Here is a 13,446-nt window from a genome sequence, read left to right as displayed (position 1 = left end):
CGGATGATGATTACTATGTGAATAGGGATGTAGCAGCTACAGGATCTCCTGAACCCGAAGAAGCCATTGCTCCCATTCAACACAAGACAGATGAGAACTCTCCTCGTAAATGGACAAGCCCTCCATGGTCCCCCAGAAGAGAGATAAAGGACATGGACAATTTGGAGAGAGGGCCTTCAACTCCAAGAGATTTGCTATCACTAATATCCAGGCCTCCGAGTGCAAATGAGCAGAGGTTGACATCAAGAGACTTGCTATCACCAATATCAAGGCCTACGAGTAAAGTATCTAGGCCTGCCATTACAAATGAGCGGAAGTTGACATCAAGAGATTCACGATCACCTATATCCAGGCCAGAGAGTGCAGATGAGCAGAAGTTGAAGCCAAGAGACTCACGATCACCAATATCCAGGTCTACAAGTGCATTATCCAGACCTACTACTGCAAACGAGATGTTAAGTAAAGCGGCTGATGAACTGGATCTCTCTCAACCCCAAAATTGTGTTGTGTCAGACGAGTCAGTTCCTGTGTCAATGATTGATGATTGGCAGGATGAAAAAGAGATGGCATTATCCTGTCCCTTGTCGTCTGCTATGAGTGACAAAGACAAAGAGAGAAGCGAAGACCCTGACAGCCAATACCAAAAACTGCAATATGATTTTGCCAGTGGTACTATCAAAGTTCCTGATGAGGGAAACGATTCTGATAACACACAAGAAATTCTAGGAGAAGAGGACATTGAGAGCATTGGTGAAAACTACAATGTGAAATCAGGAAGACTTCCAGTGACACCAATAAAACATAGTCTTGAGACTCGTAAAATGTTTGGAAATACTTCAAGTGAAGACGAGGCTGCCTCAGACCTTGATTCCGAGGATGACCCAACGCCTGATGCCATGAATGCTGCTCACACTCCAATAGAGAATATACATGAAATCTCTGACGGACAAGGTGGACTTGACCAGGAGACTATTGACCAGAATGACCCTGGTGAAACTCATGAGGACAAACCTGAGAAGGATGATGTGGAGCTACAGAGTACCCACAGCAAAGACCATACTTATGTCGCTGCTGTTCAGCAGCATGAGTCTGACATGAGCGATGGATTTTCAGATCAAGAGGAAGAATTGCCTCAAACAGACATTGATGATGTTGATGTTGATTCGCCCTTTGAGGACGAGCCAGAGTACATTGAAAGGGCAACGTTAGAGGTTAGAGACAATGAAGACCCAGTCAAAGGCATCAATCTGCCTATCAAATGGGTAAGAGTTATAGGTGGTGAGTTATAGAATAACAACTAGGCTTTAGGCATGTAGTTCAATGTTTTCACACACAAACACAAACCAATATTATAAACTAATCATCATCGAAAAGGTGCTTGTTGCAGTTAACAGAGCCTGAACAAATTATTTTCTCCACTCAGGAAAAAGATTCCACAGAGGATGAAGAAGATTATGATGAAGACAGAGGTGGTGATGAAGAAGATGAGGAAGAGAAAAGCTTCGAGGAGATGGGAAAGACAAAATATCAGACAGAAGAGGAGAAAGATGATTCCCTTGTTGATGATTCACCAGTCCCTGGAAGTCAAGACACCTCCAAAGAAAAACAAAGAGGTAACTTGCTAAATCTAGAGATAAAAATCTGTCTGTCCAGAGAGTACTTTACTTGAAATATACAGTGGGGAGAACAAGTATTTGATACACTGCTGATTTTGCAGGTATTCCTACTTACAAAGCATGTAGAGGTCTGTAATTTTTATCACAGGTACACTTCAACTGTGAGAGACGGAATCTAAAACAAAAATCCAGAAAATCACATTGTATGATTTTTAAGTAATTAATTTGCATTTTATTGCAAGATATAAGTATTTGATACATCAGAAAAGCAGAACTTACTATTTGGTACAGAAACCTTTGTTTGCAATTACAGAGATCATATGTTTCCTGTAGTTCTTGACCAGGTTTGCACACACTGCAGCAGGGATTTTGGCCCACTCCTTCATACAAGACCTTCTCCAGATCCTTCAGGTTTCGGGGCTGTCGCTGGGCAATAAGGACTTTCAGCTCCCTCCAAAGATTTTCTATTGGGTTAAGGTCTGGAGACTGGCTAGGCCACTCCAGGACCTTGAGATGCTTCTTACGGAGCCACTTCTAAGTTGCCCTGGCTGTGTGTTTCGGGTCGTTGTCATGCTGGAAGACCCAGCCACGACCCATCTTCAATGCTCTTACTGGGGGAAGGAGGTTGTTGGCCAAGATCTCGCGATACATGGCCCCGTCCATCCTCCCCTCAATACGGTGCAGTCGTCCTGTCCACTTTGCAGAAAAACATCCCCAAAGAATGATGTTTCCACCTCCAGGCTTCACGGTTGGGATGGTGTTCTTGGGGTTGTACTCATCCTTCTTCTTCCTCCAAACACGGCGAGTGGAGTTTTGACCAAAAAGCTCTATTTTTGTCTCATCAGACCACATGACTTTCTCCCATTCCTCCTCTGGATCATCCAGATGGTCATTGGCAAACTTCAGACGTGCCTGGACATGCGCTGGCTTGAGCAGGGGGACCTTGTGTGCGCTGCAGGAATTTAATCCATGGCGGCGTAGTGTGTTACTAATGGTTTTCTTTGAGACTGTGGTCCCAGCTCTCTTCAGGTCATTGACCAGGTCCTGACGTGTAGTTCTGGGCTGATCCCTCACCTTCCTCATGATCATTGATGCCCCACGAGGTGAGATCTTGCATGGAGCCCCAGACCCAGGGTGATTGACCATCATCTTGAACTTCTTCCATTTTCTAATAATTGCGCCAACAATTGTTGCCTTATCACCAAGCTGCTTGCCTATTGTCCTGTATTCCATCCCAGCCTTGTGCAGGTCTACAATTTTACCCTGATGTCCTTACACAGCTCTCTGGTCTTGGCCATTGTGGAGAGGTTGGAGTCTGTTTGATTGAGTGTGTGGACAGGTGTCTTTTATACAGGTAACGAGTTCAAACAGGTGCAGTTAATACAGGTAATGAGTGGAGAACAGGAGGGCTTCTTAAAGAAAAACTAATATGTCAGTAAGAGCCGGAATTCTTACTGGTTGGTAGGTTATCAAATACTTATGTCATGCAATAAAATGCTAATTAATTACTTAAAAATCATACAATGTGATTTTCTGGATTTTTAGATTCCGTCTCTCACAGTTGAAGTGTACCTATGATTAAAAAAATTACAGTCCTCTACATGCATTGTAAGTGGGAAAACCTGCAAAATCGGCAGTGTATCAAATACTTATTCTCCCACTGTATATATGTTTTTAAATGCAACATTTGAAAACAATTCCTTCTTAGATTTCCTTTCTGAGTTGGGTTTGGAGAAGGGAGATGATGAGGAAGACTCATGGGACACTGAGGTACTGTAAAAAAACAAGGAATTTTTTTGGACTCCCTGGTAGCATTGGCCAATGGCCATACTGTCAGATTTACTAACATACAAACTCCTCTTCCAGTCTGGCTCTGTCAGTCCCAGAAAACATCATGGCCGAGATCCTGCAAAGGTGCCACATGTTTCCATTATTTCAGGGGAGAACAAAGAAGGTAATTCTCATTCCCACATTTATCTGTAAAATGTTTAACCCCATCAGCACTTGATGATCTCTTAGCAAATGGATGGATGACTGCCGTTATAGCTTTGCAATCATTCTAGCTATAATTTGACTCCAATTATGACTATCCTTCAAACAATATAGACTTTTTTGTCGACCAGCCACCGTGGCAGGTAGATTAAAAAAATTACCAGTCACAAAAGATTTTTAACAGACAAAATATTTTTTGTTGCATTAATTACAACAAAAAAACACAACAAAACGGATTATCATGTTTAGTAATGTTTCTAAAACAGGGAATGTCTTTCTATTAAGAACTGATGTGGTATATTGTTGTATTTATTTTAATATTTTGTGACCTGAGTCTTTTAACCAAAATATCACAGATGAGACCAAACATTTCAGCTGCCCCTTTATGGTTACTGTGGTAACAGGGCCACTCGAGTCTTGAGTTGTGCCTGTGCGAATCTGACTAGTAGAGGCCTACGATGTCTCTTTTCTTCGCTAGCAGTGGTAGCAGACTCCAACAATGAAAAACAACCTAACTTGTGAACAAATAATGTAAATACCCAAGAAACACGAGGATAAAGTCTCACTTTAGTAGTTAGTCCAATGTTTATGCCTGTGCCCATAGAGCCCCACAGTGGAGGTGTCATATTACCCATATTAAACATGGAAATGGTTCCTATCGTTTTTCCACCATTTTAGAATAAGGGCTGTGTTTCGTGTAGGCTTACCCTCGGGTGACGTTTTAATAACCATGTCAATCCCCGACAAGTTGACTTTTATCAATGTATTTGGCCCTATATACTCTTCAGATTCGAAAATGCTCAACAGCATCAAAGTAGACATGCAAGACTACAAATCCCTGCAAGCTCCTGCACGTCATCTCTATCTAACATCTTTGCTAACAGGTATTGTGTCAATTTAGTTGCTCAAGACCGTTATATGGCATTTTCAATTCAACAAAATTGAGCTAACATTAGATAGTTAATCCAGAGATTCTTACCTTTGCCACAATTTGTCAGTCTCATCCAGAGCATCATGGCGTTTGTAGTTATTTATGATATCCACATTAGCAGCTAATTAGCATTTCATTTTTGAGGGGTAAATACAGGTAAATATATTGCCGTCATTTCCTGTCATAAACTCTTATACCTCCTGCTCATCTACCTGTTACTTCCAAAGTTTTTTTTACTTGGTGTTATTTTAAATTTTATAAGTGTTTGTGTCAACACCTGCTACCAACTAGCCAGCTAGCTAGCTAGGTTGCAATGGAACACCTGGAATATCTAACAAACATTTTCAGCGCTGTAGAAGCTGTGTTTTATTATGCGCTGGTCCGGGACAGTAATGACAATCCAGAGTGCCAATGTGGCAATTGTTTGCTCGTGGAGGATTACGGGAATGAGGTGGCTATGCTTAGCAAGCAAATCTCAATTTTGCATGAATTTGAGGAAAACGCAAATTAGAACGTTTTCGTTCTCAACTCCTATGGCTTGACGCCATTCGGGCCTGACTTGTCATCTGTCCCTATCCAAATGGTCTGTGCTGCCTGGAATTTGTGTTCCAAAGAAGTCGTCTCCATTTGCTTCTCCTCCTCAATCTTGTAATGAAGACTGTTCCAATCAGCGCTGGTCCAATGTCCCAAGTTGTGGAAACCAAACGCAGCGGCATGCTGCTAAGTGGACAAGATTGACTGCAATAGGTTCGGAGCAGATTGACATAAGAAGTCGTGTCGCTGCACTGGTGCCTGATCTACCTGCACTTTCATTGCTGGGATTGCCTGTGTCTGCAACGACGGTGCTGACTCCAAGTACACTGACTCCAGCAGAGGCTTCGTCATTGCCAACTAGTCCAACGCAATAACGACCTGTCTCTCTCTCGTTGCACTCCACAAGGAGACTGCCTGTTACGCGAATGCAGTAAGCCAAGCTAGCATTAAACTTATCTTATAAAAAACAATCAATCATAATCACGAGTTGGTGGCTGTTGTCGTTGTGTTGCTGTTTCGAGCCCAGGGAAGAGCGAGGAGAGGGACGGAAGCTATACTGTTACACTGGCAATACTAAAGTGCCTATAAGAACATCCAATAGTCAAAGGTTAATGAAATACAAATGTATAGAGGGAAATAGTCCTATAATTCCTATAATAACTACAACCTAAAACTTCATACCTGGGAATATTGAAGACTCATGTTAAAAGGAACCACCAGCTTTCATATGTTTTCATGTTCTGAGCAAGGAACTGAAACGTTAGCTTTCTTACCTAGCACATATTGCACTTTTACTTTCTTCTCCAACACTTTGTTTTTGCATTATTTAAACCAAATTGAACATGTTTCATTATATATTTGAGGCTAAATTGATTTGATTGATGCATTGTATTAAGTTAAAATACTTGTTCATTCAGTATGGTTGTAATTGCGGTTACTGGCCCAATGCTCAAACCACTAGGCTACCTGCCACCCCATCTGCTTCACATAAAGCCCATTCTTGTGGGACGCTGCTATTGACCACCAAGTGCTAACGGTCATTATCTGGAAAATATGTGTGAATTTCTTGATAATTTATGTGATATCAAGAGTTATATTTTCTCGGTGATTTCCAATATTGATTGGTTTCATCAGGCTGCCCACTCAAGAGAAAGTCTCAATCTGTAACCAGTGCCTGCAGCCTGGTTCAGGTTATCAGTCAACCTACCAGGGTTGTTCCAAACGGCACAGGAATGAAATCATCAACATGTATTGATAACATATTTACAGTGCCTTGCGAAAGTATTCGGCCCCCTTGGACTTTGCGACCTTTTGCCACATTTCAGGCTTCAAACATAAAGATATAAAATTGTATTTTTTTGTGAAGAATCAACAACAAGTGGGACACAATCATGAAGTGGAACGACATTTATTGGATATTTCAAACTTTTTTAACAAATCAAAAACTGAAAAATTGGGCGTGCAAAATTATTCAGCCCCTTTACTTTCAGTGCAGCAAACTCTCTCCAGAAGTTCAGTGAGGATCTCTGAATGATCCAATGTTGACCTAAATGACTAATGATGATAAATACAATCCACCTGTGTGTAATCAAGTCTCCGTATAAATGCACCTGCACTGTGATAGTCTCAGAGGTCCGTTAAAAGCGCAGAGAGCATCATGAAGAACAAGGAACACACCAGGCAGGTCCGAGATACTGTTGTGAAGAAGTTTAAAGCCGGATTTGGATACAAAAAGATTTCCCAAGCTTTAAACATCCCAAGGAGCACTGTGCAAGCGATAATATTGAAATGGAAGGAGTATCAGACCACTGCAAATCTACCAAGACCTGGCCGTCCCTCTAAACTTTCAGCTCATACAAGAAGAAGACTGATCAGAGATGCAGCCAAGAGGCCCATGATCACTCTGGATGAACTGCAGAGATCTACAGCTGAGGTGGGAGACTCTGTCCATAGGACAACAATCAGTCGTATATTGCACAAATCTGGCCTTTATGGAAGAGTGGCAAGAAGAAAGCCATTTCTTAAAGATATCCATAAAAAGTGTTGTTTAAAGTTTGCCACAAGCCACCTGGGAGACACACCAAACATGTGGAAGAAGGTGCTCTGGTCAGATGAAACCAAAATTGAACTTTTTGGCAACAATGCAAAACGTTATGTTTGGCGTAAAAGCAACACAGCTCATCACCCTGAACACACCATGCCCACTGTCAAACATGGTGGTGGCAGCATCAAGGTTTGGGCCTGCATTTCTTCAGCAGGGACAGGGAAGATGGTTAAAATTGATGGGAAGATGGATGGAGCCAAATACAGGACCATTCTGGAAGAAAACCTGATGGAGTCTGCAAAAGACCTGAGACTGGGACGGAGATTTGTCTTCCAACAAGACAATGATCCAAAACATAAAGCAAAATCTACAATGGAATGGTTCAAAAATAAACATATCTGGGTGTTGGAATGGCCAAGTCAAAGTCCAGACCTGAATCCAATCGAGAATCTGTGGAAAGAATTGAAAAAATGCTGTTCACAAATGCTCTCCATCCAACCTCACTGAGCTCGAGCTGTTTTGCAAGGAGGAATGGGAAAAAATTCAGTCTCTCGATGTGCAAAACTGATAGAGACATACCCCAAGCGACTTACAGCTGTAATCGCAGCAAAAGGTGGCGCTACAAAGTATTAACTTAAGGGGGCTGAATAATTTTGCACGCCCAATTTTTCAGTTTTTGATTTGTTAAAAAAGTTTGAAATATCCAATAAATGTCGTTCCACTTCATGATTGTGTCCCACTTGTTGTTGATTCTTCACAAAAAAATACAGTTTTATATCTTTATGTTTGAAGCCTGAAATGTGGCAAAAGGTCGCAAAGTTCAAGGGGGCCGAATACTTTCGCAAGGCACTGTACTAATGCAGCAGAAATGTGCTTTAAAGCAGTATCCAAATCCATCTGATGTAATGATCACAATATCGTAGCCATATCTAGGAAAATGTTGGGCCTAATATGGTTATGTTTTTTTGTGATTTTTATGTTGAGGATTAAAGAATATTTGCTGGTCTGTGGTGTGTAATGAGGAGCAGCCAGACACTGCATTTGACACATTTATGAAATTGCTTATTCCAGTTACTAAATAAGCATGCCGTCATTAAGAAAATGACTAAAAGCTGTTCAATCCCCTTGGATTGATGAGGAACCTATTGGCAAATGCACTGAAAATGTAGAAATCATGTGACTAAACTGAATAAAAAGAAGAAACTACACTATGAAACAAAGATAAGTCATATAAAGAATGATAGTAAAACATTTTGGAGCACCTTAAATGAAAATTTGGGTAAAAAGACAAACTCGGTTCCATCATTCATTGAATCAGATCACAAAACCCACTGATATTGCCAACTATTTGTTTAGATTTGTTAGTTGACAAGATTAGCAAATTTAGGCAGAACATGCCAGCAAACAAAAGCTGACACTACACATCCAAGTATATCTGACCAAATTATGAAAGACAAGCGTTGTAATTTAGAATTCTGTAAAGTATGTGTGGTGGAGGTTAAGAAATGATTGTTGTCTATCAACAGTGACAACCAACCGGGATCGCCTACTAGAAAGTGTGTGCCCTCAGGCCTGGAGGGAGGCAAAAGTCATTCCGCTACCTAAGAATAGTAAAGCCCCCTTTACTGGCTCAAATAGCCGACCAAACCTTAGGAAACTTTTTGAAAAAATGGTTGTTTGATCAGATACAATGCTATTTCGCAGGAAACAAATTGACAACAGACTTTCAGCATGCTTATAGGGAAGGACATTCAACAAGCACAGTACTTCCACAAATGATTGATGACTGGTTGTGAGAAATTTATGAACAAAATATTGTGGGGGCTGTTTTGTTTGACCTCAGTGCGACTTTTGACATTATTGATCATAGTCTGCTGCTGTAAAAACGTATGTGTAATGGCTTTACATCCCCTGCTCTATTGTGGATAAAGAGTTACCTGTCTTAACATAACATAGAGGTTATTCTTTAATGGAAGCCTCTCCGACATAACTACGAACTGTTATTCAGGTCCTGGACCTCTCTGGTCAGGTTGTCTATTCTTTTGTTAGTGGAATCCACAAGTATTTGGACAAAACACTTTAAGCTATTTTCTTGTTCTAACAACTGCTTGCAGGTCTCTTTTTGTTCATTTAAAAGATCCTTCACGTGTGATACAGAGACACCACTGTCCTCAATGGTACTCCCCCCGACTTTGGTCTTTGTCATGGTAGCTAGCAACGTAGGTTACGCTGTTACTCCTCGCAGTTCCAGACAGGGCAGGTCACAGAGAAGATTGAAAACAACAAACAGCCGAGATCTAGACAGCCACAAACCTGGTACAATCCGCAGACCCAGCCACAATGGCTAACCGCGTCGCAGGCTGCGTTCAAGATAAACCCACTAGCTTGATATGCAGCTAGGCTTGCTGTGACACCAAATAGCTCCTCAGACCCGCCCTTGGTCGGCAGGATCACTGGACAGAGACTAGCAGTCCCAGCAACAAATCCCAACTGCGTCATGGGATCCAAACTAAGAAGTTGTACCCTACCAAGAACTTTCAATACACTTTGTAACAACAAACTTTTCAAAACTTCAAAACCGAGCTCTTCCTCATTCCGTGTTCAAAAGGAAGTGATGATTTCTCCACTTTGAGCTAGGAGAGATTGACATGCATTTTATTAATGTTAGCTCTCTACGTACATCAAAGGGCCAGTTGTGCTGCCCTGTTCTGAGCCAATTGCTTTGTGGCACCTGACCACGACTGAACAGTAGTCCAGGTGTTACAAAATTAGGGCCTGTAGGACCTGCATTGTTGATTTGATAGTGCTGTTAAGGTAGAGAAGCACTTGATCATGTACAGACTTCTCCGCATCTTAGCTACTGTTGTCAATGTTTTTGACCATGACAGTTTACAATCCAGGGTTAGTCCAAGCAGTTTAGTCACCTCAACTTGCTCATTTTCCACATGATTTATTACAAGATTTAGTTGAGGTTTAGGGTTTAGTGAGTGTTTTGTCCCAAATTCAATGCTTTTAGTTTTTGAAATATTTAGGACTAACTTATTCCTTGCCATCCATTCTGAAACTAACTGTAGCTCTTTGTTAAGTGTTGAAGTCATTTCAGTTGCTGTAGTAGCTGACGTGTTGAGTAATCCGTATACATAGACACATCGTCTTTACTCAAAGCCTAGACAGCTGCCCTGGGGAATTCCTGATTCTACCTGGATTATGTTGTGTTAAAGAACACCCTTTGTGACCTGTTAGACAGATAACTCTTTATTCTCAATATAGCAGGGGGTGTAAAGCCATAACACATACGTTTTTCCAGCAGCAGACTATGATCGATAATTTTAAAAGCCGCACTAAAGTCTAACAAAACAACCCCCACAATATTTTTAGCATCAATTTATCTCAGCCAATCATCAGTCATTTGTATAAGTGCTGTGCTTGTTGAATGGCCTGCCCTATAAGCGTGCTGAAGGTCTTATCAATTTGTTTGCTGTAAAATAACATTGTATCTGGTCAAACAATTTTTTTTCCAAAAGTTTCCTACGGGTTGGTAACAGGCTGATTGGTCAGCTATTTGAGCCAGTTAAGGGGGCTTTACTATTCTTAGGTAGCAAAATGACTTTTGCTTCCCTTTCTACTAGGCTGAAATTGAAGATGTGGCAATATCGTCTACTATTATCCTCAGTAGTTTTCGATCCAAGTTGTCAGTCCCAGGTGGCTTGTCATTGTTGATAGACAATAATAATTTTCATAAGCTGTTCTAACCAGTTAAGAGTTACCAGCAGATGTCTTGATAATAGAAAAATGCAACGAGTCAGTGGTTCCTGCACCACATGCAGTTGCTTTGGAGTATATTTATATGTTCAACCCATAAATATTCTAGACCTACATGTAAGGGATAAACGCCAAAGTTCTGTACCTTACAGTGGAAGTAATGGACAAGGCTGAGCCGAGTCTCTCAGATGAGTTCATTAGATCCAAGGTAATGTACATAACAGAGACGTTTATCCCGCTTATACCACAGTTGCCAAGGAAAACAATACGAAAGCACACCTTTATCGTTAGAAATTAGGTTATAAATTATATTTTCATTTTAAAGTAAATTCTTAATTTTTCATACTCCTTGTTGTTAGTTCTATTGGTTTGGTTGCCAGAGAAGCAGTTGGTTATACTTTTTATTCTCTCTCTATGGACACGACCCAGTCTTTCGTTCTTTTTGTTCCGTTGCCATTGCAGGCTGGAAAAGTTCTTATCCCTTGCTTGCTAACGATCAGGTCAAACAGTGCAGGCATAATAACGGCAAAATAGCTGCATTTGCGTTTGTTTATGCTGTTTTCTAGTGACATTTATTGGTATACACTACCGTCCAAAAGTTTTGGGTCACTTAAAAATGTCATTGTTTTTGAAAGAAAAGCCCATTTTTGTCCATTAAAATAGCATCAAATTGTTCAGAAATACAGTGTAGACATTGTTAATGTTGTAAATGACTATTGTAGCTGGAGTATTTACATAGGCTTTACAGAGGCCCGTTATCAGCTAATTGATTGTTAGAAAACCCTTTTGCAATTATGTTAGCACAGCTGAAAACTGTTGTGCTGATTTAAAGCAGCAATAAAACTGGCCTTCTTTAGACTTAGTTGAGTTTCTGGAGCATCAGCATTTGTGGGTTCAATTACAGGCTCAAAATGGCCAGAAAGTAAGCACTTTATTCTGAAACTCGTCAGTCTATTCTTTTTCTGAGAAATGAAGGCTATTCTATGCGAGAAATTGCCAAGAAACTGAAGATCTCGTACAACGCTGTGTACTACTCCCTTCACAGAACAAGGCAAACTGGCTCTAACCAGAAGAGAGAAAGGAGTGAGAGGCTTCGGTGCACAACTGAGCAAGAGGACAAGTCAATTAGTGTCTAGTTTGAGAAACAAAGTCCTCAACTAGCAGCTAAATAGTTTGTAGGAAATCTGCCAATATGACAACCAAATTCAACAATACCAGTGGCTGAAAACAGCTGGTTGTACAAGAAACACCTGGGAGGATTTGACAACCTTGCTCCACTTGTCATGATTGCAACATTGAAGGACATGATAAATTAATGTTCATCACTCACCACATTGTCATAAAAAAATATTAAAGTTTTAAAACAACAGGAATCCTAGGACCTTTCGTGAGACTGTGGATACGGACCCAGATCTGTTTTGTTATGATCGTCCATTCCCCTAACCACCTACTGTCTCTCAGTGTATTAACCATGATCTCATCTGCATGAGAGACAAAACTGTTCTGGCTTCATTTAGCATGGCCAAGCCAGCTCATCCAACTGGCCTTGTGCTGTCCTCCTGACTGTTGAGGCTGAGAGAGCACAGGAGCCAATCACAATGTTTCACCACATTCCCATTTGTTCTCTTGCAGTTTTAAGAAATTATGATAATGATGCCGACAATGACAATGTCCCAGAAAAGGTGAGTACAGATGTCGGGAAAACACTCAAAGTTAAGGGCCACTATTCTTGGTGTGAAATGTAACAATGTTTTCCTCTCGGTCTCAACAGCCAGAGAAAATCAAAAGGGAAACTCTGTCCATCTTGACCAAGCTTGAACTGTCCAAAAAAGATGCTGACAAAAAGACTGGTAAGGAAACATTTTTTATTGTGTGCTTTAGTATTTATTTATTTGTCAATTTTATGTATTATATACTTTAAAAATAAGCCCTTCTATTTGTGCAACGTTTTCCCATATTCTCTTCCACAGACATAATGGAGGAGCTTGGGTTGGGTGATGTTGATGATCTTGAAGGTAATTTCACAACTAAATTAGTAAATTTACCAAGTTCAATACCTTGAATCTACCATATAATTAATGTTAACAATTTCTTTCTTTCATTTAAACACTTTTAAGAAGCTAAAAAAAATATTGCAGGTCAGTGCATACCTCCAGTAGGAATAGATTCAATGTTTTGTGATTCTATATAGTTTTTCTACTTGTAGTGCTACTTCATCGTCTGAAATGATTGACACTTGATGAAGATGAGCAATAATGACTGTATCAAATAAATTATTCAAATACTGAGCTATGTGGTATGCAAAAAAAGGTGCAATTATAATAATTATTAATGTGGATGCTACTATGATTACGGATTATCCTGAATGAATTGTGAATAATGATGAATGAGAAATTTAGTGTCAAAGATAATACCCCCCAAGTAATGCTATCCTTCCCTGTCATTGGTAATGGTGAGAGGTTAGCATGTCTTGGGGGTATGATCTTTGACCCTCTGTAACTTTCTCACTCATCATCATTATTCATTCAGGATTATCTGTAATCAAGGTAGCATCCATATTAATGTAT

The 13,446-nt window shown here is 40.4% G+C and overlaps 1 protein-coding gene across 26 annotated transcripts in view; it reads left to right on the top strand.

Annotated features, from left to right (window-relative positions):
* The window catches only part of LOC110490556 (alanine and arginine rich domain containing protein), a 157,212-nt gene that overhangs the window by 87,422 nt on the left and 56,344 nt on the right, over positions 1 to 13,446 (top strand). For all 26 annotated transcript variants that reach the window (XR_016486878.1, XR_016486868.1, XM_090200866.1 and 23 more), the window contains 6 exons: positions 1,424 to 1,613; positions 3,325 to 3,386; positions 3,483 to 3,570; positions 12,512 to 12,561; positions 12,651 to 12,729; positions 12,850 to 12,894. Coding sequence is in view for 24 of the 26 variants with exons in the window: in XM_090200866.1 (XP_090056992.1) it covers positions 1,424 to 1,613; positions 3,325 to 3,386; positions 3,483 to 3,570; positions 12,512 to 12,561; positions 12,651 to 12,729; positions 12,850 to 12,894 (514 nt within the window). In the remaining 2 variants the exon portion in view is untranslated. The remainder of the gene's footprint in view (positions 1 to 1,423; positions 1,614 to 3,324; positions 3,387 to 3,482; positions 3,571 to 12,511; positions 12,562 to 12,650; positions 12,730 to 12,849; positions 12,895 to 13,446) is intronic.

This window comes from Oncorhynchus mykiss, chromosome 2 (genome assembly GCF_057628025.1).
Source record: "Oncorhynchus mykiss isolate SJ-2025 chromosome 2, ASM5762802v1, whole genome shotgun sequence".
Lineage (NCBI taxonomy): Eukaryota > Metazoa > Chordata > Actinopteri > Salmoniformes > Salmonidae > Oncorhynchus > Oncorhynchus mykiss.
This window is presented reverse-complemented; position numbering and strand designations above follow the sequence as displayed.